Source organism: Sinohyriopsis cumingii, chromosome 7 (genome assembly GCF_028554795.1).
Source record: "Sinohyriopsis cumingii isolate HCF-2022 chromosome 7, ASM2855479v2, whole genome shotgun sequence".
NCBI classification, from domain to species: domain Eukaryota; kingdom Metazoa; phylum Mollusca; class Bivalvia; order Unionida; family Unionidae; genus Sinohyriopsis; species Sinohyriopsis cumingii.
The window spans coordinates 72702369-72728732 of NC_142967.1; the positions used below are offsets into that span (position 1 = coordinate 72702369).

Sequence of the window (26364 nt, forward strand, 5' to 3'; positions counted from 1 at the left end):
CAAGCAAATCTTGTGTTCTTGTAATCCTCTCTAGACTCAGTGCATAGAGGTCAAACAGAAATACTGACAAATCAAATCTCATATCCTTTTATTTGTTCCCAAGACTTGGTGCTTAGGGTTTAAACTGCAGGTAACATTGACCAATTAGTATTGACCAATTAGATCTCGTGTAGTCAGAGTGATTTCTAATGTTCAAGCTGCATTTAATTTGATCAATTATATGTCATGTTCTGAGTATTTTGCTGAGAATCAGTTCAAACAACATGAAGATGTGACAAATGAAATGGTGTTGTTCTCCTAGAATTTCTTTAGTATCCAAGTAGCTGGTCAAAGGTTCTTTTTTGTGTGTGTAATTGAGACTGTTTGTTGGTAGTGTTGTCTAATTTCTGTGAAAATCATGGATATATTAAATTGGGTCTGTTCTTCAGTTGTTTCGTCTGTACATCTCACTTTCCTTTCTACAGAATAACTCCACTTATTGTTTTTGCATATTAACCAGAATTTATATGTTGCTTGATACTAATGAGACTTTGAAAGGTTGAGTTTGATTGTTAACTTTCTTCATCATTGTTTAACAGAGTTATAACCTCTCTCACTTTTGTTTCTGCACAATAACTCTTTTAGCAAAAATTGTATGCAGTTTGTTTTTGATTGCTATGATTTAGTGTCCTTTAATCTTCAGCCCCAGGTCCCATTGTCCCTTTTTTACTCCCTTAATTATTTTCGCATTTCAACCAAATTTGGTATGCAGTTTGATATTGATGAGACTTCAGCGATATAGGTTGTCAGTTTTTGGTGGCATTGCACATCATAGTTATAGCCCCCGCTTTTCAGATCAAACCAATGGGTAACTTCTATATATACAGATCCCCCACTCATAACATCAATAATTTTTACATGTAAAGCTTTTTCACTTATAACATGGGTAATTTCTACGTATAAAGTGCCCTCATTTATTACATGGGTAAAGTTTATGTTTAAAGATCCCTTACTTATAACACAGGTAACTTTTATGCATTAAGCTTTCTCACTTACTACATGGGTAACTATTGTGTCAAAAACTCCCTCATTTATAACATGGGTAACTTATATACAGTATGAAATAAACTCTGAAAGCAAACATATTTACTGCAGGAATGCATAGTCAATTAATTGAAACTGTACAGAGTAATAGCATAATGCAGATTGAGTTAAACAGTGTGTTAAGTTAAAAAGTGTATTTTCTTCTGTGTCTCCTTTTTTGTTGTAAATTAAAAACACAGTCTCCAGTTCTTTTGACTTTTTCTCACCTTTTTCCACTGCTGTGAGAATTTGTCCCAAAATTTCAATAGTATAGATTGATCACTTTCCAGTAATATTCATCAATCAGAGCTCAAATTCTGTGAGTCCATCCCAAGTTTGAGATTTAAACAGGAGATAAAATCAACCTTTCCAATCTCCTACCTAGACTTGATGTAAGTTCAAAGTTCAAAAGTTGGAAGTATGTCTAGGGTTGAAATAGGATATAATTGACCAAATTAGCAGATTACATATAAATTAAAGAAGACCAGAAACAAATGAAGGAAATGAATTGCTTATTAATCCTTGAATTTTGCCAGTTTAAATGAAAATTACCATAATTCCATCAACACTCTAGCAGGCAATTTTACCAGTTTTCAGCTTTACAAAATATATAATTTTCATACATTTGTGCAAAATATCCAACTTGGGCATTTATTTTGGCAATACACATCATTGTGATATTTATCTAAGGATTAATATTAGAACATAGTATAATATTTTTTTGTTCAGAACCTTGCATTATTATTATCTTGTTTGTTCTATAAGGAAACAAGTTTATTTCAATTATAATCACAAAGGCTTAAATAAAAATCAGAATATCTGAGCATTTTGGAATCACCATCGTTAATTTTTAAAATAAAGATCATGACAGATGATTAAACTCAAAGTTGAAATACTGTTTTTTTTTGTAATCTTTGCACACACCTTAATAAGTGCTAAGTGCATACACCCCTGTTTGGTCTAGATTAATAAAGTTACCCTTGATGAGGTCACATGTCTTGGTCCTGTCATGCTATGTGGGAAAAGGGTGGCTACTTTATATGATGTAAAAGATTTTTATTTCTTGGAGCTTATTATCATGCATGTCTGGTGACTTTTTGCCTTTCTGTTTGTGTGGGTTAAATCAGTCTCAAAAATGGATATTATGAGTGTTTTGTTCAGTGCCATCATGTTGGTAGCAAGAATGTACCTCAGAAGTGAAGAGCTAATAATATAGCTGAAGGGAGCTAACTCTTCTAATGTGTGTGTGGTTTTGTGCCACAGTTTCATACTTGCACAGGGTTTAATTTTTAAAGAAAAATAATTTCTCTGGTTTTCTTAATGATTGTCCTGGTTATTTAGAAAAGACTTTGTGTATCTTAGATATTGTTAAAATAGCTTTTAATTCCCATTATTTTGGTACATGATTTAAGGGTGTATTTTGAGTTATATAGTATACAGCTTAGACGTACTTCATATGTGCATCTTTAAAAGGACTGTTAGCTCTTCTTGGTCATTTTCTCTTCCTGGACAATATCTCCACGATAGGCTGTACATGGCAACCAGTAATAATGGTGGAGGAAGAACCTGGGAAAACCCCAGAAAGAACCACTGACCCACGACAAGCTACTGGCAAGCTTTCTCACATACCCACATTGGCTGAATCCGAGACTCGAACCCACGCAGACAGAGGTGAGATGGCAGTGATCCGTAACGGAGAGCACTTTAGACCACTCAGCCACTCGGGGCCCCTACAAGTTAGTGTAGTTTGACTCTATTTACAACATAAAAAGCAAAGTATTTCATAACTTTTTTAATTTACCAGCAATGAATTGATACCATCTTTAACAAGGTAGTGTAAAATAAATTTTGTTCTAAGGATATTTTTCTGTAAGAAAGGAATTAATGATAATTGCAAACCTAATATCATGTGTTCTTTTGGAAGATAGATACCAGTATATGTATATGCCTTTGTTTGTGGTGACATTATAGATGTTTTAAAATTTTTCAGATGGACAAATAAGGTTGGAGACAGATGTGCTTCTATTAACAGAACATATCCCCAGGTTCCAAGCCTGGTCTGTAAGTTACATTTTGGAAGGTTTTTCAGTCTCAATTGCATGTTTGTGAGACACATTTTACCAGTGTAAGAAACCATCTGAGATATTCCTATCTCACATGAATGCATCAAAAGACACTTCTTGATATCTTCATGCTTATTACCTCATTGACAGGTCCTATGTTTTTGGCATTTAAAATATTACAATGACAAATTTTGGGGCGAATAAACCAAAAATGAGAAAAATTCTTTCTTTTAAATTAAATGTCTTTTGGTCATCTAATGATTAAAAATTAAAAATTAAAAAAATATTCAATATTTGAATGATTCCATCAGTACCTTTTAGGAGACAACTTCATTTGCAACTATTTCCTGCCTCGAGATGAAGGAAAACCAGTGGTGATGTACTTAGAATAAATATGAATTTTGACTACTAGAGATGTCAAAATATTTTGAAATTTCTGCTGGGTACCAGTCAATCATAATGGTTACCTGCGTACCCAATCAAAGGGAAGTTGTATTAAATTTGAACCCGAACTGCTTTGTTGAAGGTTCAGACATTCCAACCCCCAAGAGAGTTATAAGCATAATTTAGTACTAATATAAGTGGCAAAAAGCATAATCTGAGCATAAAAAGAGCAGTTTATATATTACATGCCATAATTACAAAATAAACCTATGAAAAATGTACATATTCATTATATTTAACCTACATTTATTTTTGCTACTTACATGGATCTGCAGTTAAAACTTGTCACAAGTTGGCTAAATCCATGTGGATTAGTAGTTAATACAATAATATAGACATAAAATAATTAGATAAATTATTTGTGCATAACACTCACTTTAACCAGTCTACATGTCTACAGTAACTTTCATGAATAGTCGTTAAGTCCACAAATGATGACTGTAGCAGGATCATCGACCAGCAATGGTTCCTCCCTTAAGGACAGTATGGTGCAACATGTTTTTAAGTTTAATTTTTATTAGATTTTTTTCCAGTGTTATTAAATAACAAAGATTTCCCTTGCATTTAAATATTTCAGTGAAAAATTTCATTCTGTATACCGTATTTACTGTATTGGGACACCATAAATTTATTTTAAAAGTAATATATTTGTGCACTTTATATTCTGGGACACATCATTTTTTTCGAGTCGTAAGTTGTAAGACACCTTTTCAAATCATTCAAAAATTACATGTCAGAAAAAGCACTCAAACATAAATTTTATAAAGAAAACATTAAAAAATTAAACGCTGTGTGCGTTGTTTGTTTACACTTGTCTTCCTAGATACAAATTTGCTAAGAACAAGAGCTCAGGTAAGAATGAATCGTTTGTATATATCATAATGAGTTCAACTTTTTCTGTTCTAATTTATGCAGAATAAAATTTGTTTATATTAAATGTCAAGATTTATTTTGCTGTTTGTGCTCGTTATACAACTATTCACTGTAAATACGTAAAAATATATTCAGAGAGAGAGAGAGAGAGGGAGAAAGAAAGAGAGAGAGCGAGAGATACTGGTAGTTCATGATGGTACAGAGTGATTGATAAACATACTAATTCCTAAACCGAACATCTTTTATTTATACAGTAGTGATATCTGACATAATCCAAATACTGCTGAACAAACTTGAATGCCACTAACATATATAATTTAAATCATTCAAGCTGTCCACATTCTTAATTGCCCACTCAACTTCGTCAGGCTCAATTCCATCAAATTCGTCCTCTTCACTGTTGCTGCCATTACATTCAGTATCTCTTATGATATTGTTCTCACATCCATTCAAGTTATTGTTAATACCACAAACTTAAAATGATTTTGGATCAGATCTGTCTTGTCCCTAAGCGATTTGACTGCATTCACAATCCAGTCTACAACTGTTTGTTTAGCTGCACTCTTAATATGAGACATGTTGTAATATTCCTTGGAAAGGCCCTCTGCTGCCTTACGAATAAAATTTGTCCAGCTTTTCCTTATGTCGGACTTGACTGGTTTAGTTACACTGACGTCTAGTAGCTGTAGCTTGGAGGTGCATCCACCTGGAATAACTGCAGGCACTGTGTTACCCCTCCTCAAAGCCTGTTTTACAGCATCTGTAATATTTGCCCGGAATGAATCCATCATTAAAAGAGATCGTTCCTTTCCTGTATACTTGAGATATATCTCTTTCATCCACTGCAGCATCACCTCCTCATCAACCCAACCCTTCGCCTGCACACATACGATCCATCCTTTTGGTGCCTGAATATCTTTTAGCTCAAAGTTTCATCCATGTTAATTATCATCTTTGTCTTCGGAATCATCTTCTTATCTTCTTGCCTTTACGAATTCATTGAATAATTTTGTTTTCTCCTCCAAATCTTCTGGAAGATGCTGAGCCATCGTTGTCCATGAACAAAGCACAAGGTTGTGTTGCTTTAAAAAACATGTTGCCCAGTTCCTACTGGCTTGAAACTCAATTTCTGGACTTTCACTTGACACAAATTCCTTGGCATAAGCGCATATAGTGTCCACACTAACAGGGATCTGCAGATCAAATTAGATGAGAACCCACTTTACAATTTTTCCATCTAACTCATTGCCATATGATACTGGTCTCCCACTCCTTGCTGAATGTCCCCATTCATTCAGCTGCTGAGAAAAATCTATTTTTGACCAATTTGCAATGGTTGATTTGGGGATTTTGAAATGTCTTGCTGTTACACGAATTCCATGCAATTTTGAGAAATTTACAACTTCCTCTTTTTTCTTTAAAGTAAAACTGTTGTATCGCCCTTGCCTAACATCATCATTTTTGTAGGCATCTTCTCTCTCCTGACTGGGGTCTCCAGTTTTGTGTCTTTTTGCAGCTGGTTCCTTTTCTTTTACATCACACTCTTCCTCTCTAGCATTTATTTTTTCATGTCCCAACATATGCGGTAAATATGGTACTTGTCCATTTTGTTCATTTTTTGCCATTACCAAAATATCTGCCTTGGGTTTCCTGCTAATAAAAAAGAGTCCAGTAAACAAACATGTGAACAATGGCAAACTCGAGGCAAAAATGGCATTAGTTAAACTGGACATTTATATTGTGCTTTCTTATTCAAATTGTAGTACGTATTTAAATTTTATTTTGTTGAATATTTGTTAATCAGTACGTACTGTTGCTGTTGACGAAAGGTACTGACCTAGTTAATGTCATCAGGATCTGAAAACAAGCACATTTAAGTTGTGAGAAAAATGTCACATGAACCATGGACAGGCACGAAGTTAGGATGGTCTAGCTTTAAATATCAATATTGATTCTTAAATAGGTCATGCAAGAAATGAGAGAAGTGTCCTTCCTTGTATTGTTATATAGTACATGTATGACAAGTAAATTGTAAGTAGCCATACGAGCCCCTATGAAGGTGAATAAATGTGCACATGACATGAGCCTTGAACTGTATTCGTTATTCTTTGCCTTGATCTGAACTGGGAATGCTTTTTTAAAAAAGGAGGGTACCTGGTTGCTAATTTTATTACCCAGGTTATTATTAATGGGTGGGTACCCATGTATCTGGGTACCTGTTGGCATCTTTATTGACTATCTGTCATTATTTTTAGTATTCCACCTGAAACAGAAATTCATGAAATTTTCAAAAGTGGTGCTTCATGAAAGAGATACAAGTATGTATATGATTGATTCTGTTATTTCTACCTCACCACAAATGGTGTTCGGGAGATTTGTTGAAAATGTCAGCATATATAGTTCAGAACCATTCTCCAAACATTTTACTTTGTAACATATTGCCTTAGTAGACAGTATGTGACTAATCAAGTCTCTCATGATAACTTGTAATCAGGGAGGTCCATAACCATCAGCTGTAGTATAAATGGGGTTGCAAGATAGCAAGGGAAACAAATTTTGGTTAACATTGATGGTTGTGTCTGGTGGTGGTGGTGTGTGTGGGGGGGGTACAAGCAATTTTTATTGGTATGTGAAGATTTATAGTCTCTTTGAACACAGATATTCATTTAATTATTTTTGTAAGTTTTATGGTAAGATATCTAATGAAGTTACTGAATTGATGACAAACTTTTAATACCAATCAACTTTACAGGCAGTCATCATATGTTTGTGTATTGGTGATGTTTGAGATGCCTCACTCTCAGTATCAAAGCACATGTATTGGTTGTAAAAAAAAACAGAAATTACAACCAAAAATGAATAACCCCCTAAACAACATATTATATGACGCACCTATACCCAAACTATCCCATTAAAATCTCAGTACTAGCCTATAATGCCAGGAACCTTAGGAACACTAACTAATAATGATTAATTACACCCCAGCCTGAAAAGCCACCACACAACTATCCAATTACAGACAATACTACTCCCCAGGGAGTATTTACCAAATCTACTGTGTCACTACTGAAAATTAGATAGTTAACCCAAAACTCTTAAGATATGATCTAGATAGTGTCAGTCTATAAAAAGAAAACACAACACACACAAACAGCACCACACTGGACTTTATGACTATGGCAAGTCACTCCAAAATAATAACGATAACGAAATGGGGATGGGAGCGGAAACTCTCACCCTTAACTTTCGCAAAGGGAAAATGAGTACGATCCTAAGTTTCATGCATGTTGGGTTCAAGGCAAGAAAATGATCACAAGCACTAATTTTTGCAAGTATTGACCTGAGAATGGAAGCAGACCTATGTACTGAGTGGGAATGGAGTACAACTCAGAACCCGCATGCAGGGACAACTCAAAGAATATGGCAAACGAAACAAAGAACAACCCTGATGAAAAAAGAAAAGAAGAATAAAAACACACAAAAATATCACCTGAAATCCACAATTGGGAGGACAGGGGAAACATAAATCACAAACCATGACCTTTAGAAATGAAAACCATGGTGACACCTCCAACTCTTTGCCAGCAGCTGCTGGAATGGACTAATGGGGTGCCAACATAACTATGTAGTCATGTATAATATTTAATTTCAAAATAATACTGGATTGTCCTGGCAAATTATTTAGGCACATGTGCAGTTGAATAAAAAAAATATGTTTGGATTATTCTGTAGACAGTTGAAATAAAATATGCAATTCTGGATGTAACTCAGTACTGATATGGACCACATGACTAAAATTAAATCATTGCTTTTAAATTGATCTATCAAATGAATGACAATAGGGGTTAACAGAAAATAACATGAAGTTAGTACATGTATTACAGCTTTATTTCCTCTTTAAAACATTACTATTTAACAAATTAAATGCTCAATACCGTTTAAGTGAGAGAAAAAATATATTTCATTTACATACTACACTTTTGTCTAATATTTTGTTTATTCTCACAGTGATACACACACAATCAGATGCATTGTTCAAATTTTCGATCTCACTATACCACAGGTTTGACACACGACAAGGTCAGCAGTTAAGAACCAATCTACTGTGTAGCATAGGTGTCAACCCCTTGAGATGAAAACCTGTAAGCCAGACCAATAAAAACCATACAAAGACCAAAAAAAACCTTACACCAAAAAATGTATTCATACACTATATAAGATCAACAGTTTTAAAACAGCAAATGCTATACACAAAGTATTTTTACACGTATTTACATAATTGTTTACATTTCTGAAACTTAATTTCATTCTGTTTACTTATAACACTATCTTCCTGCTTGGGCTAAGCAAAGAAGCTTTTGGTGGATGCTCCCTTCTTCATTTTAAAATATCTTTCATGCAGTTTTGTCGTGAAGTGCTCCTCCAGATCATATATGCTTGACACCACCACTTTAATGTCTTTACTGCATATTTTACAAAAAGCACGTGAAGATCCTAACTTGGTATTACATCTACAATGCCAGGAAAGACTTTAATCCAGTCAGCCTGATACTTGCCATGACCTCGGTCAGTGTCTTCAAGCTTTCATTTCTTTGAGTTAGGCTCAGCCGTTTGATGGATGGAATATTTCGACTAGATGAGAGAAATTAAAATATTTAGATTTGACAGATCTCCCAATTATAAATGTGTTACAAATTTATATTTTCCCCCATAAACCCCAAGATATTATGCCAGGAACTCTTCCAAAATTGAAATCTAGAAATAAAAAAATTGACACAATAGCAGTCCAGAAGTTTATACCTCGTAAGCTGTTGATCGTTTCTACTAAAATTGCATATCTGGTGTTTGAAAAGTTATGAATTTGCTATAATGTGTGCTGATTTTGGTCACAAACTTGATATAAATTGGCAGTGTTACATGATTTCAAAACACAGGAACGACATCACTATCTGTACTACATTCGTCATTATGGCAGTGCATCTTCTTGTTTGCATTACGTATCTGACAAACTTAACTCAGAACTATAACAGCATGATAATGGGGCAGGGGCCAGTTTTTATGTACAAATTTAATGCCGCAATCAGTGACCTAGTATAAAAAAAATCATTAAAAAAATCAAATACACAAGTTAGGTCAAAAAGGTCCATATTTTTGGATACCTATATTAAAACGAAGCATAAGAATATTATCCACTTGACCAAAGAAGTCAGTGGCAGTTCGTAGCAGAAGAAGTTTATGCAACCCAAAACCCAAGTTTTTACCTGCAATTTTCATGTCCAAAGGTCATTTTTGACACCATGTGATGCTCACAGTGCAAACACAAGTCCTTTTCCTAGATGACAGTTCTGCAAAACAGTGTGTACTAAACAGGCTGATGCAATTGAAAATTGTTGTCATCTAAGCCGTTTTTGAGATATTCTACTTGCCCTAAACCCATGTCTTTACTGCTATGGGAGGCTGGCTCATATTCCTAGCCGACTATTGGTATTTCACTATCAATATACTGCAGAGCAACTATGGAAGGTGTACATGCCTGACATCAATTTCAAGAACAACACAAGCCCAAAACACCTAGTTCACAAATATATCCATATCTATAAATACTAAACAATAATAGCTGAAAAAGTCACACCATAGCTTTCAGTTCAGAAATTTGCCAGGGGCTAATTTATGAAACTGGACCCTGCCACCTAAAATGCTGGTGCTAAAATCAGTAGACTATTTATTTTTAATTAGTCTATTGTTAAAAGTTTAATAAATCGACTTTCATCTCCACACAGAAAAGTCAGATGAATTACAGTTACACCAACATGACTGCCACACTATGTCAAGTATGAAAATTGATGCAAACTTTATGCATTTGATAGTAATAAGTATAAATAATAAAATAATAATGTATAAAATAAGAAAACATGCTTACTTCACACTCAGGTAGTTAGTCAATATTAGAAATCTAAGTGAGTGTCAAATTTCAGAGTGATAAACGACAAGATCTTCTCACACAGGAGTTGAACCATGAATGAAACTCATTTCATTATCAAAGGAAAAGTGCGATTTTGAGTAGGATTGGATTGGTTGTTTCGGGCCACCCTAGTCTCACTGAATTCTTGTTCTGAAAAAAAAAATTATGCCCAAAGTTCTGGATGCACACAAAACAAAACAACAAAAAAAAATTGTATGAAAAAAAACGTACAAAACGGTTGTACAGTTGTACACTAATGAAAAAAGGTAAAAACCATACAAATTACGGGTAAACCATAGAAGCTGACATCTATGGTATGTTATTACAATGAGGGAGAGGTTTATATCACTGATATTATATCATTTGTGTAGGGCATATAGTGAGGTTTGGAAATGAATGGGAAAATTAAAGAACAAACACAATTTGAGGACTTCTTTGGCAAATACTTAAGTGAAGATGGTAAAAAAATAATGGGTCAAGAAATCAAGAGAAAAGTATACTTTATGAATTTTTTCTTGTTTTTATAGGTAGAGAATTCATTGCAGTCAACAAGGTTGCTGGAAATTCTTAATAAAGACAGCCTTGAAAAATTTGGTAAACTCATTATGGTGGGTGAACCAGCCCATGTAGGGAGTGAAACCAGTCTTTCGTATCCTCCAGAAGAAGGTGAGGTTTTAGGAATTAATTGTCATATAGAAAACCCACCATCAAAACAATAAACTAACCAACCTAATGTATGCATTAGTTCACAGGGATAAGTGCATGGTGGGTATTGCTAATTATATATAATTAGAAAGCACTGTATGACATGACTACATAATTCCTCATAGTGGACACTGTCAAACACATATTGGATGTCATCGTGTTCCATTAGTTGCATTGTCTCAATGATTATCATGCCAGATTTGCAAACAAAAGGGTTCAAGTTGAAATCATATCATATCAGCTTGGGTCGGCTACCATGGTAATTATTCTTGGGCCAGGTACTTTACTCTGATTGGCTAAATGACCTACTTGTGCTGCTGTGCTGTAAAACTCCAAACCAAAATAATTAATCAGTATATTAAATACAGTCATGTCATGCCATCTTTTTGTGTGATTCATTGATGAAAGATAATATAAATTTTATTCTTTTCATATTTTGCAGTAATTCTGAAACAATTATTTAACAAATAGGTGTTTTTTAAGAAATAAATGCCTGTTTGTACTGTTGAATATTGTAGTGGAAGAGTCATGTGGTAAATTTGTTCTGGTGTAAACTCAGAAGATTGAAAATGTTGATAAAGTATTTTTCAAACACCGTTTGAAAGTAAAATCCGTATATTATGTTGGACCAAAATTTGTTTACTTTCATCCCTCTAAACCTGAATAAAGATACACCTGGAGAAGTCCATTTTTCCTTCGAATAAATTTCATGATTAGTTTAATATTAAAGGAATATAAGCCTTCTACCTCCCAAATCCAGCCCTACTAAAAGAAGAAAATTCATCTTTTATATCTATATCATATAGACAGGGGGGAGTCATTCTTGCCCATAATTTACTCTTGCCACCACTAAGTGTCTCCAGTTTTTTAGATTCACTCCCATACAATATAAATGTAGTTTAAGTAATACACAATGCATCTTTCTATATCCCCTCTTTGTCTACTATGTTTGTATGAAATAACCACCACTCAATCCAAGCAAAATTTATGTTAAATTCTAACAATCCATGCAGTATCTTGGATTTTTGGGGATTAATATTCATTACAAAATGGGTGTTAAATATTATTTATTTGAATTTTGTGAAGTTTGTCAGTGGTCACTTTCTCTGACTTGGTAATTTTAGGCCACATGATACAAAACAGTGTTGGTGATGCAAGTTGTAATTCATGGTTTTGCACACACTGCTAGTTACTCACTCACCCAATTACTAATTGGTGTTGCTTTAGCTAATTATTACTGTATCACTGTCCATGATTGTCCAGTCTGTTTAGCCATCCATCCATCCAATCCATTCATTTCCATCAGGGGATATTATTACTGACAGATTTATCCATCTTACCAGCCTTAAGGCTTGAGCACAAGGTTACACAAACATATTATGACATGGGTTTTAGTGATAGATCTGTCCATCCAGCCATGCCCTTGGTACTGGCACCAACCAGATTGCCTTCTACATCGCCAGTAATCATGCTGACCATACTCCTTATGAACCAGCTGTCTATAATAATACAACAAAATTGTCCCAGCAAAGCCATCTTTTCCTATATTCACTGCTTATTGCAGGGTATTAGCCATGAATTACGTAGAAATGATGGCAGTGCATTTTTGTTGCCACTGGGAAAGGTTTATCTTGAAATGGAAGCAAACCATGAGACTTCACAGTGAGTGTGAAGATAAACTTGATCAACAGTCCTTCTCTTTTTGAACCATGGAGAGAACGGAGTTTAGTTTAAGGCTGCCATTGCAGAGATATACTGGGTGTTGCTTTGGAATGCCATTCAATCCCACAACTACCAGGAGATTAATGATATGATATCTGGACGTATCTGTGACTCAGGGAATGCTATGGCTTCCTTTTTGGAGAGCCAAATACCAGCGACATTTTAATTGTGCTGGTACAAGACACATACACCATTTACTGAATTTCCAGTGTTATATAAAAACTTAGCGCCAGTTAACATGTCTACCCAGCTTGTTTTATAAAGTGGATAAAAATGTGTTTCTTGCCATATTGAAGTGGTTTGGAACATTATCTCCACATCTTTGATATTGGATTTGACCAGTGACCTTCATAATTTTCAGACTAATGAAAGAATTGGCCAACCAATACGTGTGGGAGTCAATGGCCTGAATTGCTTGGGTCATTAACAGAGCAGCTCTGTCAAATTTCAGAACTCTCAGTAGTGGATATGTTGACTGCCTCTGCTTGTCTAGACATCATATGTCATAATGCATATTCATGCACCACATTGCTAAAGCCACAGCATGCTCTGGCTTTTAGGTTAACTCTATTTGGCTCAGCATTGCTGTTTGGGAGCTATATTTAAAAAGTTGAAGAGGCTGGCAGCTCAAGAACTACCACTCCAACATTCCAATCCACCCATATTTGGTTTTAAAATCCAACCACTGTTACAATGGAGAGACAACAGGCAAGTCATTTAAGAGGGAGTGTTTAAGAAGGATCTTTTATATCCTAAGTGCTGTTCAGATCTCAACATTATGCCAGCAAAAAACAGCTGAACAAGTCAAGGAGGCACCATTACAGAGCAGGTAAGAAACCAAGTTTCTCCATCCCTATCTCCCAACACAATTTTAAAACCCCAGCAGACAGTCTAATGGTGTGCACTAACCCCCCCCCCCAATTATGATCATATTGGGCCAGCCTATTTCAACAATACAGATAGGTGATCCAAGACATTTTGGATGGGCTTTGGATTGTTCAACCAACCCAGCTCCTCTTCCTCTCCCCTTTTGACAGATGTCCTGTCAGATCAGGAGAAGAATGATTTTTTTATTGGCAGGAGATACAGTTGTTCATAAACAAACAGGTAATAGAGATTGTATGAAAAACTTTTGGGGGCATCAAATGGTCCACCTTTGTCTCACTGGTTCAGGGCCCAGAAGCTTGGGCCATGGATGCACAGTTTCGAGGTTTATGGGCATTTGCACTACTACCCCACTAGTCTTGGTATCAAAATTATTACAGAAAATGAGGGGTCTGTATTGCAAGAATTTTTTTTATAGCCCTTATCAGATGGAACAAGCCCTGGGTCAATGATCTACTCAGTCTAGTAATAGGCTTACCCAGGAAGATTTATACCCAAACCAGATCTTCTCAAAATAAAAACCATAGTCAGAGGTGTTCAACTTCTGCCTGGAATGCCTTCTCTTTCATGCCTGGCTCTTCTCAGGACAGCCTTGCAAGAAGGAATTTAGACCTTTAGGGAGAGATTCTTGAGAGCAAAAAGACCCTCCCTCTGAAGGCTTTTTAGGAAAAGTGGCTTGTTTTCAGGGACTGGTGTGGCATCAATAACATTGTCCATTTTTGTGCTAATATCACTCAACTAGCCAGCTTTTTTCATTGGCTCTAGGAGAAGAAAAGTGGGAATCAGTTACCATCAAATTATACTGATTTAAGATTTGATGTGACACATTCAGGAATCATGGCAGGTTTACTAACTTTAAGCTTTCTAAAAAAAGTCATTGTGCTTTTCATCTCCTTTTCTTGTGTGCACTTTCTCAGCCAAAGATATGTCATGATAAAGATCTGTTGGACCTTCAAGCCAATTTTGATTTGAATAGACCAAAATCTCTCACCCAGTTTCCAAAATGGAATCTGTTTGGTTTCTTAACCCTTTACTTCACAGAGCATAGTTACAAAGTGCAGCACGCTATAAATAGAACACCTGTTGCCTATTCGACTCCATACGCATAGACCTGCCTGTTAACTGTTAAGCAATGTAGTGTATGTTACGTTTAACAGCAATTTGAACCATTTTACATTTTTGGTACACATCTATTATGTGTGGAAAAATTTAAGAGTAAAGTCTGATTGTTATAGCTGTGTAATTATTTTTCACGGAAGATTTTTTTATGTGCTTTAAAATCTTGAGAGAACTCATTCACCATCAAGTCAGTGAGACCGCGTGACCAACTGTAGCTGCCATTTCTCATACTCGAAATTTACAAGTTTTTTGTCTGCGTCTACATCACTAAGTCATCTGAATTTGATAATTTATAAAAACTAATTGCTGCCTACATCAATATCAGAGCCTTTACTTAAGTTATTAAAGCTTTCATAGTTGTGATTCTAATCGTGAAAACTTTGTAAGTACTGAATGAAATCCACGACCTCCATTTTGGAGAGTGGAGATTACAAACCAGTTACTTTAAATAGCAGATATCGACGAGAGCATAAACAGTGACCACGTGATCTGACATAATTGTCATTCGCAGAAATGAATGTAGTATTTAATAGGGGGTTTTCCATGAAGGTGGCGCTATGAAAACCGGCTAAAAATTGTTGATGTTTACAGCAAATGTCAAAAGGTGCTTCCATGCGAATAGAGTAGACACGTCAAAAGGCGCTTCCATGTGAATGGAGTAGAGGTGTCCAAAGGCGCTTGCATGAGGTAAAGGGTTAACATGGCTCAATTCAGATAAACTTGAGCCATTAGCCTGGACCTCGCAGAGAGTGTGATCATGCAAAACTTATTTCCTGATAGCTTTAGCTTTGACATGCGGGTTATGTGCCCTGTACAGCTTTGTATATCTGAAGCTATGGAGCTGTACAGATTAGATAAACAGGAACATTGGGATGAAATTCATATTACCATCATTGATCAGCTGTTTTGGGAACTCTTGAATTAATTATAAGGGCAAAAACAATATCATATTCATCATTCAAGAAAGTGTGTGTGTATGTGTGTGTGTGTGTGTGTGTGTAATTTGGATCTCTAATGTAGATTTTTTTAAATGAGACAAATTATTACTTCAGTGTTGTTTTTCAATTGTCAGATTGACAGAGGAGTCAAGATTCTCATAGAAAGACGTGTTCTTCGAGGATTGTTCTTAAAACAGTGACTATTTCTGATACATTTTCTCAAAGTATCTTTGGTGACAATTTCTCCATAAAATGTCTCTTTTACAAATAAAAAAAAATTTGTAGTGGTTTTTTTTTCACTTTAAACTTTCCACCTTGATTTTTCCCAATTACAATTACTTCATCTCTGATGCTCTTCATTCATGTTTCTTAATTATCTATATAAACATTTTTACAAACAAGAAGCTGTTACAGAAGCTTTGAAGCTGTTCCTATCTCTTTCTTGTTCATTCCTCTGCTTTTTCTTAAATGATGATCACTCCAGTGGCCTAGTGGTTAGATCATCCACCTCAGATGTGGGAGGTCACAGATTCTAAACCTGGCCAAGTCATAGCAAAGACTTTTAAAAAAAATGGTACTAGCAGCTAAGTGGTCTAAGGTTGACATTGCCCGGGGTGGGAGTGGGAGACAAGCGCCCCAATCCTCCAAAATGCCCCATACGGCCTGCGTCTCTTACTGCCTCTGTCAACTAAAATCCAGCTCCTGGCCTTCGCGAGTGGCTTAGATTTGAAGCCCGGCAGACCATGTTTTCTACTAACAGGAGAAGGGGTGAAGGCGGCCCACTGGCGCCTTAAAACCAGTTGCTTCGGGTAGATTGGACTCGTAAACCTTGGATGGTAGCTCATCTAGGAGAAGGAAAACTCCGATTCCAAACCTCTGCTGCCTTGTGGCTATACCCACTCATGGGAAAGGCTAAGGGAGTAAACCCCGACAGAAAATCCGGAGATGGAGTCCCTAAGGCGGTATGACATTGACTTTAACGTCATTCCGGCAACTCCTGCGACGCCGTTGGTGCCAAGCTGTATCGGCATTCGTCGTTCCCTTGGGCACACCAGCTGCGTGGAGAGGGGGGATCTGCTGCATGGGCAACAGCTGATTCTCCATACCACCCTGCCCAGGCTTCATAGCTCCACTGGAGAGGACACTCCAGCGTCGTCGTACGGCGTCGGCACAACACGAGAAGTAGCAGTTTACCGGTTCTAAGTCAAAGCTCGATTGGCGTAGAGCTTGGCGCCAGGGGTTACTTCTGACGGTGGGAGAGATCATCAGGTCTCACTGGACAGCTACCGCCCGCCTCAAGCTGGGCAGCCCCCAGTCAGTAAGGTGCTGCCTGCCATGGCCTGCCTGCTTCACTGGGTGCGTGGAGCTTAGAGAACCATCTCGACAAGTGGGCCACAAAACTCTGCACCAGGAAAGACTAAAAGAAGAAATAAAAAGACTCCAACTCTTCGTTTTGCAACCTGGAACATCAGGACCATGTGTCCTGGATTGACCACTGACCTACAGCAGATCGACGATGCACGGAAGACTGCCGTCATTGACAGAGAACTCTCCCGACTGAACATCGACATTGCCTGCCTCCAGGAGACCCGACTGGCTGACAGCGGCACCATCAGGGAAGCCAATTACACATTCTTTTGGCAGGGGAAGCCCTTGGATGAACCTAGGCATCATGGTGTAGGCTTTGCCGTCAAGAACACGCTAATCGCCTTCATTGAACCTCCATCATCAGGTACTGAGAGAATCCTTGCCCTCCGGCTGTCAACATCCTTAGGCCCGGTCAACATCTTCAGTGTGTACGCTCCAACCCTCTACTCCACCTACGAGGAGAAAGACAAGTTTTATGAGGCTCTGGATCAGGCAATATCTAGTATCCCCAACAATGAAAGCCTTTACTTACTAGGAGACTTCAATGCTAGAGTGGGAGCTGACCATGAGGCCTGGTCCACCTGTCTCGGCTTTTACGGAAGGGGAAAGATCAACGAGAATGGTCAGCGACTGCTGGAGATGTGCTGCTCCCACAGCCTATGTGTGACAAACACTTTCTTCAAATGCAAGGAGATCCACCAGGTGTCGTGGAGACACCCACGTTCACGCCACTGGCACCAGCTAGACCTCGTCATCACCAGGCGTGCAGAACTGGCCAGTGTCCTCCTTACCCGCAGCTACCACAGTGCCGATTGTGACACGGACCATTCCCTCGTGGCCAGCAAGGTGCGAATATTACCCAAGAAGCTGCACCACGCCAAGAAGAAGGGTCACCCACGTATCAACACCTGCTGTGCAAGCAACCCAGAGAAAACACAGCAGTTCATCAGCAAACTGAAGGAAGCCCTCACCAAAGTGACACCTGATGACACCATTGATTCCAAGTGGTCCCATATCCGTGACTCTGTGTACAATTCAGCCATCACAGCTTACGGGAAGAGGGAGCGAAAGAATGTCGACTGGTATGAGGCAAACTGGGAGGAGATGGAGCCCGTGACTGAGGCAAAGAGGAAAGCCCTCCTGGCATACAAGGCTGCACCTAGTCCCAGAACACTACAAGCCCTCAGGATTGCAAGGAATAATGCCCAGAAGACCGCCCGCCGCTGTGCCAACACCTACTGGCTGAACCTTTGCAACAGTATACAGACAGCTGCTGACACCGGGGATACAAGAGGAATGTATGAGGGTATCAAACAAGCGACAGGCCCACCCAGCTACAAGACTGCCCCCCTCAAGTCCAAGACGGGCGAAGTCATCACAGACCAGGGGAAACAACTGCAGCGATGGGTTGAGCACTATCTCGAGCTATATGCAACCCAAAACAATGTCACTGGAACTGCCCTGGACGCCATTCCAGACCTGCCTGTCATGGAGGAGCTAGACACACAGCCCACCCTGGAAGAGCTCGGAAAAGCCATCGATTGCCTTGCCTGTGGGAAGGCTCCTGGAAGCGACGGCATTCCGCCTGAAGTCCTCAAGAGCGGAAAACCAGCACTGCTCCAGCCCCTACACACACTCCTCTGCCTTTGCTGGGAACAGGGATACATCCCACAGGACATGCATGATGCCAACATCGTCACTTTGTACAAAAACAAAGGAGACCGTAGTGACTGCAACAACTATCGGGGCATCTCCCTCCTCAGCATCGTCGGAAAGGCCTTCGCCTGTGTTGCCTTGGCACGCTTGCAGATCCTAGCCTCCCGCGTCTACCCAGAATCCCAGTGTGGATTTTGAGCCGGCAGGTCAACTGTAGACATGATCTTCTCACTACGTCAGCTGCAGGAGAAGTGTCGCGAGCAGCGGATGCCCCTCTACGTTGCCTTCATAGACCTGACGAAGGCGTTTGACATGGTTAGTCGGAGTGGACTCTTCAGACTTCTGCAGAAGATCGGCTGCCCCCCACGTCTGCTTGCTGTCATTATGTCGTTCCACGAGAACATGCACAGCACAGTGTGCTTCAATGGCGCAACATCTGAAGCATTCCCAGTCGTTAGCGGAGTCAAACAAGGCTGTGTCCTTGCACCGACGCTCTTTGCCATCTTCTTCTCCATGCTTCTCCAGTACGCATTCAAGGACTGCTACGAGGGAGTGTACATCCATACCAGGGCTGACGGCAAGCTGTTCAACATCGCCCGTCTCCGTGCTAAGACTAAAGTCACAGAGGTACTCATCCGTGAATTGCTCTTTGCCGACGATGCAGCCTTGACATCACACACGGAAGATGGACTTCAGCAGCTGGTATGCTGCCTCTCCCATGCATGTAAGGAATTTGGACTGACCATCAGTTTGAAGAAAACAAATGTCATGGCACAGGACACAGACTCCCCTCCCTCTGTCTCCATCGATGGGTACAATTTGGAAGTTGTCGAGAACTTCACATACCTCGGGTCCAACATCTCCAGCTCACTCTCCATTGATTTTGAGGTGGGCGGCAGGATTGCCAAGGCAGCAGCAGTGATGGCCAGACTTAACCAGAGGGTCTGGAACAACCCCAACCTCACAGAGAAGACCAAACTGCGTGTCTACCAAGCGTGCGTGCTCAGCTCACTTCTCTACAGCAGCGAAACATGGACCACCTATGCAAGACACGAGAGGAAACTCAACAGCTTCCACCTGAGATGTCTGCGGCGCATTCTGCACATCCAGTGGCAGGACAAAGTACCCAACACAGAAGTTCTAGAACGCGCCAACATGAACAGCATGTTCTCCATACTCAGCGAGAGGCGCCTTCGCTGGCTCGGCCATGTCAAGAGAATGGACCCAGGTCGCATTCCCAAGGACCTGTTATATGGGGAGTTAGCAGAAGGTGCACGACCAACTGGACGACCACATCTGCGCTACAAAGATGTTTGCAAGAAGGATATGAAGACAGCAAACATCAATGTCAACGACTGGGAGAGCTATGCAAACAACCGTTCCAGCTGGCGTCTAGCTGTCAGGCAGGGAGTTCAAAACGCAGAGGAAAAGAGAAGAATAAAGCAAGCTGAAAAGAGAGCTAAAAAGAAGGATAAGCAAAAGCGTACTTTGGAGCTATGCCATCGTCTCTCGTAGACGGACGGATGCCAAGAAGACTAGCAGCTAAATTACTTGGTGCTCAGCATTAAGAGGTTAGTGCTAGGACTGGTCAGTCTGGTGTCAGGATAATGTGACTAGGTGGGACATCATGCTACATGTCTGCAGCATGATGCCCCAGTGCTAGACATCACTAAAACTGCCACTCTGCAGAAATCGTAGCGATATGACTGAATGTTTTTTAAAGCTACATTAAAAATCAAAATCACACACACACACACAAACCATCTTAAGAGTGCATTGTTATATCATAATCTGATTATCTTGACATCTAGCATGAGTACTGTATGTTGTGAGATATCTGCTTTTTTGTTGTTGACATTTCTGGTAACGGAGATCAACTGGACAAGGCATTATCTCGTAATGTAGCTTTTGTTGGATTTTTGGCCACTCGCTAGTAATTAATATATTTACAAAGACTGACATTTGTGTGTGGATGGTAAGTAAAATTCCTCTTCTTTTCAGTCAGAATCAAGTCTTTCAGAACACCCCTTTGTTAAATTTCTGACGCATGCATGGAAGGCAGCATCATGCTGTTACCGCAAATGTAAAAAAACATAATAATAATTTAAAAAAACACATCATACTTATTGGTTTATTCAATAGGCAGGGAGGAACAGTAACTAGAATAGACCAAATGATGGCCAATTCCTTTCTAAAAATGTACCCAGATAAAATAGTTTGCTGAAATTTCAAAGGAAACATATTACCTTTGAAGTATCAATTGTTATGAAAATGTACTCGGCAAATGGAGAAAAAAAAATCAGTCTCAATCATGCACTTCAATTATTTGATGTTGCTTCCACAATATGAAATGGGCATTTGTTTGGTTATCCAAAGCTGTCCTTAGCAGTGACTTCAATAACGCATGAACCCTCCATCAAAGAAAGCCGACTACAGTCTTCAATAAAAACAAAGAACTTTTCTTAAAAGGAAGTCAATACCAAACTTAAATAAAAGTAATGGAATCTGATGGACTTTTTCATTATCCAACATGACTGGAACACACTAACTGTGGCGTGAAAGTTTCCTTTATGCAGGGAAAAAGTTTATGTTTGCAAACGCTACCAATGGCGGCTTAAAACACTAACTTTTACCGACTTGGGACATGCTGAAAAGTAAATGTGCTTCATCATTCGTTATGTGATTGTGCTATGTTTTTTCCACTGAACTCAGACCAATATGTCCTGTGACAAAATTATTGAATATATTTAATCTCTGTGTGTGCATATTTTCAATGGAATCGCTTGCATTGTGGATTCAATGTACATGATGAGGTTCGCAGGTGAGTACACAGTGTTGATACTCTATTTATGTTATACATTAGACATGTATATATAAAAGTATTCATGTATATGTACCAATTCGTGGTTCTCTAAATAAAGTAAACTATTATATATGCCTTCTCTGTTTTCACTACAGGTGTAGTGTATTTCTCATTTAATGTGCAGTGATTTAAGATGGTAACTGCCGATGAAGCACATATTTTACTGCCCGCATTTATTATCTACCTCCCCACCTTGCAATTTTTTTGGGTACATGCATCATTTTCTTCAGCTAACTGACCTGGCTGCTTATAACACGATTCAGTCTATAACATGGTCGGGTTCTATGGCTCCCAACTACCATGTTATAGAGGGGTCACACTGTACTCAACCTCTGAAAGATCTTTAACATTGTTCCAAATGGTTTCAGCAGCCAGCATGTGTGTGCAAACTATTGTGTGTTGCATCACTTCTTTTTGTTGTTGTTGATTCACAATACAGTAAGATTCCTTTTTTTTTACAAAAACTAAAGACTCTTTTCTTGGGAAACAACTGTAAACATCAAAACTCAATTTTTTATACAAATTTGTTGTTACATATTGACGATTTTATCGCAAGTAATAGTGAGACTTCTTCTCATCCTTGTGTCTGAAGCCTGACCCTGCATTATGAGTCTGTCTGCATGTTAGTGAGAGAATGGTGTATTGTTATGCATAATGTATGTGTATATGTGTATGTATTTCTGTATCTGTAGGTATGCATGTGTGTATACATATTTATATATGTCTGTATACATATAGGTATGAGTTTTCATTGATTGCTGATATGTTACAAATAAATTTAAATTTCAAGACGAGAAAAATAATAAAAATAATTGTGTGTAGCATAATGCATGTTGATGTTTTGTCTATAATAATTTCAAAACTATCATCCAACATGAGTGTTTTAGAGAGTTTTCTTTTTCTTGCACAGCTAATCTGTATGTATACGAGAATGGTTTGATCATGTCACACCCTAACATTGGTGCTACAGCTCTGCATGGTTCCCAGTTGAAATCTGCCAGCTTCTTTGATGGCGTAAGTATCAAACATAGCAAGTCAAATTCTTTTCACTTTTTATAAGTGATAGTGTGGGATTGGTTAATAACAAGTGACGAAGACTAAAAATCAGAACCAAACCTGGTTGAGCATTTATCATTATTGAACATAAGATGAAACTGTTTTGTTTGGCTAAGAACCATTTTTATAATAACATCATTCTTTGGTCATTTCATTTGAGAATCTCTTAATAAAAGTTTGAATGGAACAGTCATTGGAAGGAACAGCAATAAGATATGGCACATCCACGTCAACTAACTGCTCACATATGCATTTTTGTTGTATGGTTGCCAAACAGTTTTTCATCATTTACAGTCTTTTAAATGAGACAGTAAGAAATTTACTTTTTAAATTTGTAGACTTTAACAAGTAGGTTGACTTGAAGATTAATCAACTTAATGTTAACAAATATAAATTTTTTGTTTGAGGCAAGATGATACATTTTACCCTATCTTTTACTTTTTTAAAATACAGGATTCACCCAGTATAGTTGCCTTGCTAGTATTGGAGTGCAAGTCATCCATCATGTCAAGGCTTCCTCCTCATCTTCAGTCTGAAAGTATGCAGGTTGTTTTGGCATTTACACCAAAGACTAAGGCCAACAAATTGATTTTCTCTGAGGTACTTGTACTATTGTTGTGTATTTTTTTATGTTTTTTTCTCTAAAACATATGTTTTAGATTAACTAGTTAATCTCCATTCAAAGAAGACCACTAGTTTTGTACTTTTATGCTCTCATCCAGTCAGTCTAATTAGGGGCCTACAGCAAGATGTAGTTACCATACATTAATCACATTTCCTGTCTGTCAGTCCATTCACTTTTCTTGTAACCACCAAAGATCTGCAACTCCTGCACATGAGTGGATGTCATTGTAGGTGAATTGCATAGGACATATAAATGTGCCTTTAAAGGTAACATCTTGTCAGGTACTGTTTTGAAGGAGGTATTGCCATCCACCAGATCCTTGTAACCAGCATAGCTCAAAAAATATTCAACATGTTCTGATTTAAAGAGGTGTGTGCATTGCCTCATAGACCTAGTGAACTCCATTGATGGCATAGAGCTAAAGCTCTTGTCAGTTAATGTTGCATATTTTGAACAGTGTTTGATTTTTTGGATCATGAAATTTGCATAGAAAAATCTAAAAACTTATCCAGTACAACACTTAGTCTTTAGAAGCTTGAAGGGCTTTACAATATTTGATAAAAACATATACAATTACAAGATTATAAAAGCAAAAGACCATTAAATTACAAAACAAAACATGCTGACAATAATTAAGGAAACAAACATTAGTAAATCTTTAAGTCTGCTCTTGTAGTCAGAATAGGTGCATTTTAAGAGCACTCAAATGAGATGACAGTGTCCTTGTGCCTAAGATCAATGGGCAATTCATTCCTTGTAACTAGTACACAAAACACATTGTCCATATGACTTCATTTACACAGTGGGAACAGTGAGAATATGAGTGTTGGGAGAGGAGTGTGTCTGTGTGTGATTTGGATTTTTAACATAGCTTTAAAATAAATTCAGTCATATTACTATGATATCTGCAGTGTGGCAGTTTATAGTGATGTCTAGCACTGGGGCATCATGCTGCAGACATGTAGCATCCTATCCCACCCAGACTCGTTTATCCCGGCACCATGGCAACCAGTCCTAACACTAACCTCTTAATGCTGAGCACCTAGCAAGGCAGCTGTTAGTACCATTTTTATAAGTCTTTGGTATGACTTGGTTGTGGTTTGAACCCGCAACCTCTTTCAGCTGAGGTGGATGATCTAACCACTAGGCCACCGGAGTGGTCTTGGAAGAGAAGCATAAGTTTCTAGATAGGGTATACACTAGGGTGAGGTCAGATAGGTATACTGAATCAGTCAGTGAAATGTAGCATAGTGAACAGAGTTTGTGTTTGATTCTGGATTGAATGGGTAGCCAGTGAAGGTTACAGAGCAGGGGGAGGTTTGGTCAGTTCTTGATACTCTTAGGATGATCAGAACAGCTGTATTTTGAACTTTTTGAAGTTTCTGCAGTGTATACTGAGACACATTTAAAAAATCATCAGTTTCATACTTAAATGACAGATTCAAAAAGTGAATCTAAATCAAAATATATCAGAAAGTAAAAAACAAACTCTGCTGAGCCACAATGAGTAATATGGACCACTATTGTTTGCTATTTTCTTATGCAAGTTTCCCCACAATGAGTAATATGGACCACTATTGTTTGTTATTTTCTTATGCAAGTTTCCCCACAGTGAGTAATATGGACCACTATTGTTTGCTATTTTCTTATGCAAGTTTCCCCACAGTGAGTAATATGGACCACTATTGTATGCTATTTTCATGTGCAAGTTTCCCCATTAAAATTGGAAATAATGCTGATAATGTTACTCTTCCTGATGAACACAGCTGCAGAAATGAACTAGAAAATAATTTTAATGGCAAACATAAGCTTAAAATGTGGTCTAAGGAGAATGGCATGATTGTAAATGCAGATAAAACAAGGGTTTCATTCACAACAAAACAGGAAGAAAAAAATAAAAAATTAAAGAGACGACAAGATTTTCTATAATAATGAAAAATTAAAAATGGTTTCCATGGGCAGAATTCTTGGTATTCTTGTTGACAGTAATCTACTTCGGTCTGATGATATGAGTACACCACTCCCTCGATAACTTGCACCCTGATAAATCGCGAACCTACTTATAACACAGGGTCAGGCATGGATCCCATTTTCTAAACCAGAAAATACCCCAAAAATTGATCCCTGTTTGTTGAACTTGAAGAAAATCGCGATCAAAATTGGTAACGGAAACTAATGTATCACTCGTTTTATCATCAAAAACGGTAGATAGGACCTGGAAATTTTAATCAGCACTTTGAAAAATCAAATTTAAAAATAGTTCATACAATGTTTTACATTTTCTTTCCAAACAACATTCCTAGTACACCGCAATTAATGGTATGTAAGGAAATTTTGATAATGAAAATGTCATGCTGAGTGGAGGCAGTACTTTAATAAATAAATACAAATTAAATAATATTTTTATCAAATAAAATTTGTGTTCTAGTTCTATCTTTTAGTTTCTTTTAAGTGTGATCGTAATAAATGCAATGTGTCCTCTTGTAATTAAACGTAAAATGTGTCAATCTACCTTAACAGCTATGTCAGCGAGCATTTCTCTGAGAACCTAATTGAGTGCCACCTGTGTTTTGATAACTTACTTCCTGAAGTATTTGTTGTATTGTTGCACTGAATTAAAAGCTGGCCTTCTTTGTATTATCACGTTAATTATGTCTTTTGAATCAAATAAAGAAGGTGGAATAAAAGAAAAGTTAAAAGGCACAAAAATCCTACAAACTTAAAATCTAGTGGCCCTGGTCATATGTCAGGTGAACTCACTTAATTTGATAAATCGAACACTTATAGATGTTATTGTGTATGTAACATAAACTACCTTAAATTAACCGACTCTTTCATATCTGTGATCAAAGATAACAATGCAGCCAAGCAAAATGAATACTTCATAAAATAAAGAGCTTCACTTCACAGATACGGACCATTGTGGGCAAGTGAGTTTCAGAGAATTCTTGAGCTGGCACTTAGAGATATCCTCAAGGATGATAAGAAGTTTCATTATTACTTCCAATGAAATTACGACATCA

At 37.8% G+C, this 26364-nt stretch overlaps 1 protein-coding gene across 1 annotated transcript in view; it reads left to right on the forward strand.

Moving 5' to 3' along the window:
* The window catches only part of LOC149795509 (dynein axonemal assembly factor 9-like), a 233920-nt gene that overhangs the window by 127937 nt on the left and 79619 nt on the right, over positions 1–26364 (forward strand). The window contains exons 20-23 of the mRNA XM_089965307.1: positions 3053–3123; positions 10932–11070; positions 22571–22674; positions 23170–23316. Of these exons, the coding sequence (XP_089821433.1) occupies positions 3053–3123; positions 10932–11070; positions 22571–22674; positions 23170–23316 (461 nt within the window). The remainder of the gene's footprint in view (positions 1–3052; positions 3124–10931; positions 11071–22570; positions 22675–23169; positions 23317–26364) is intronic.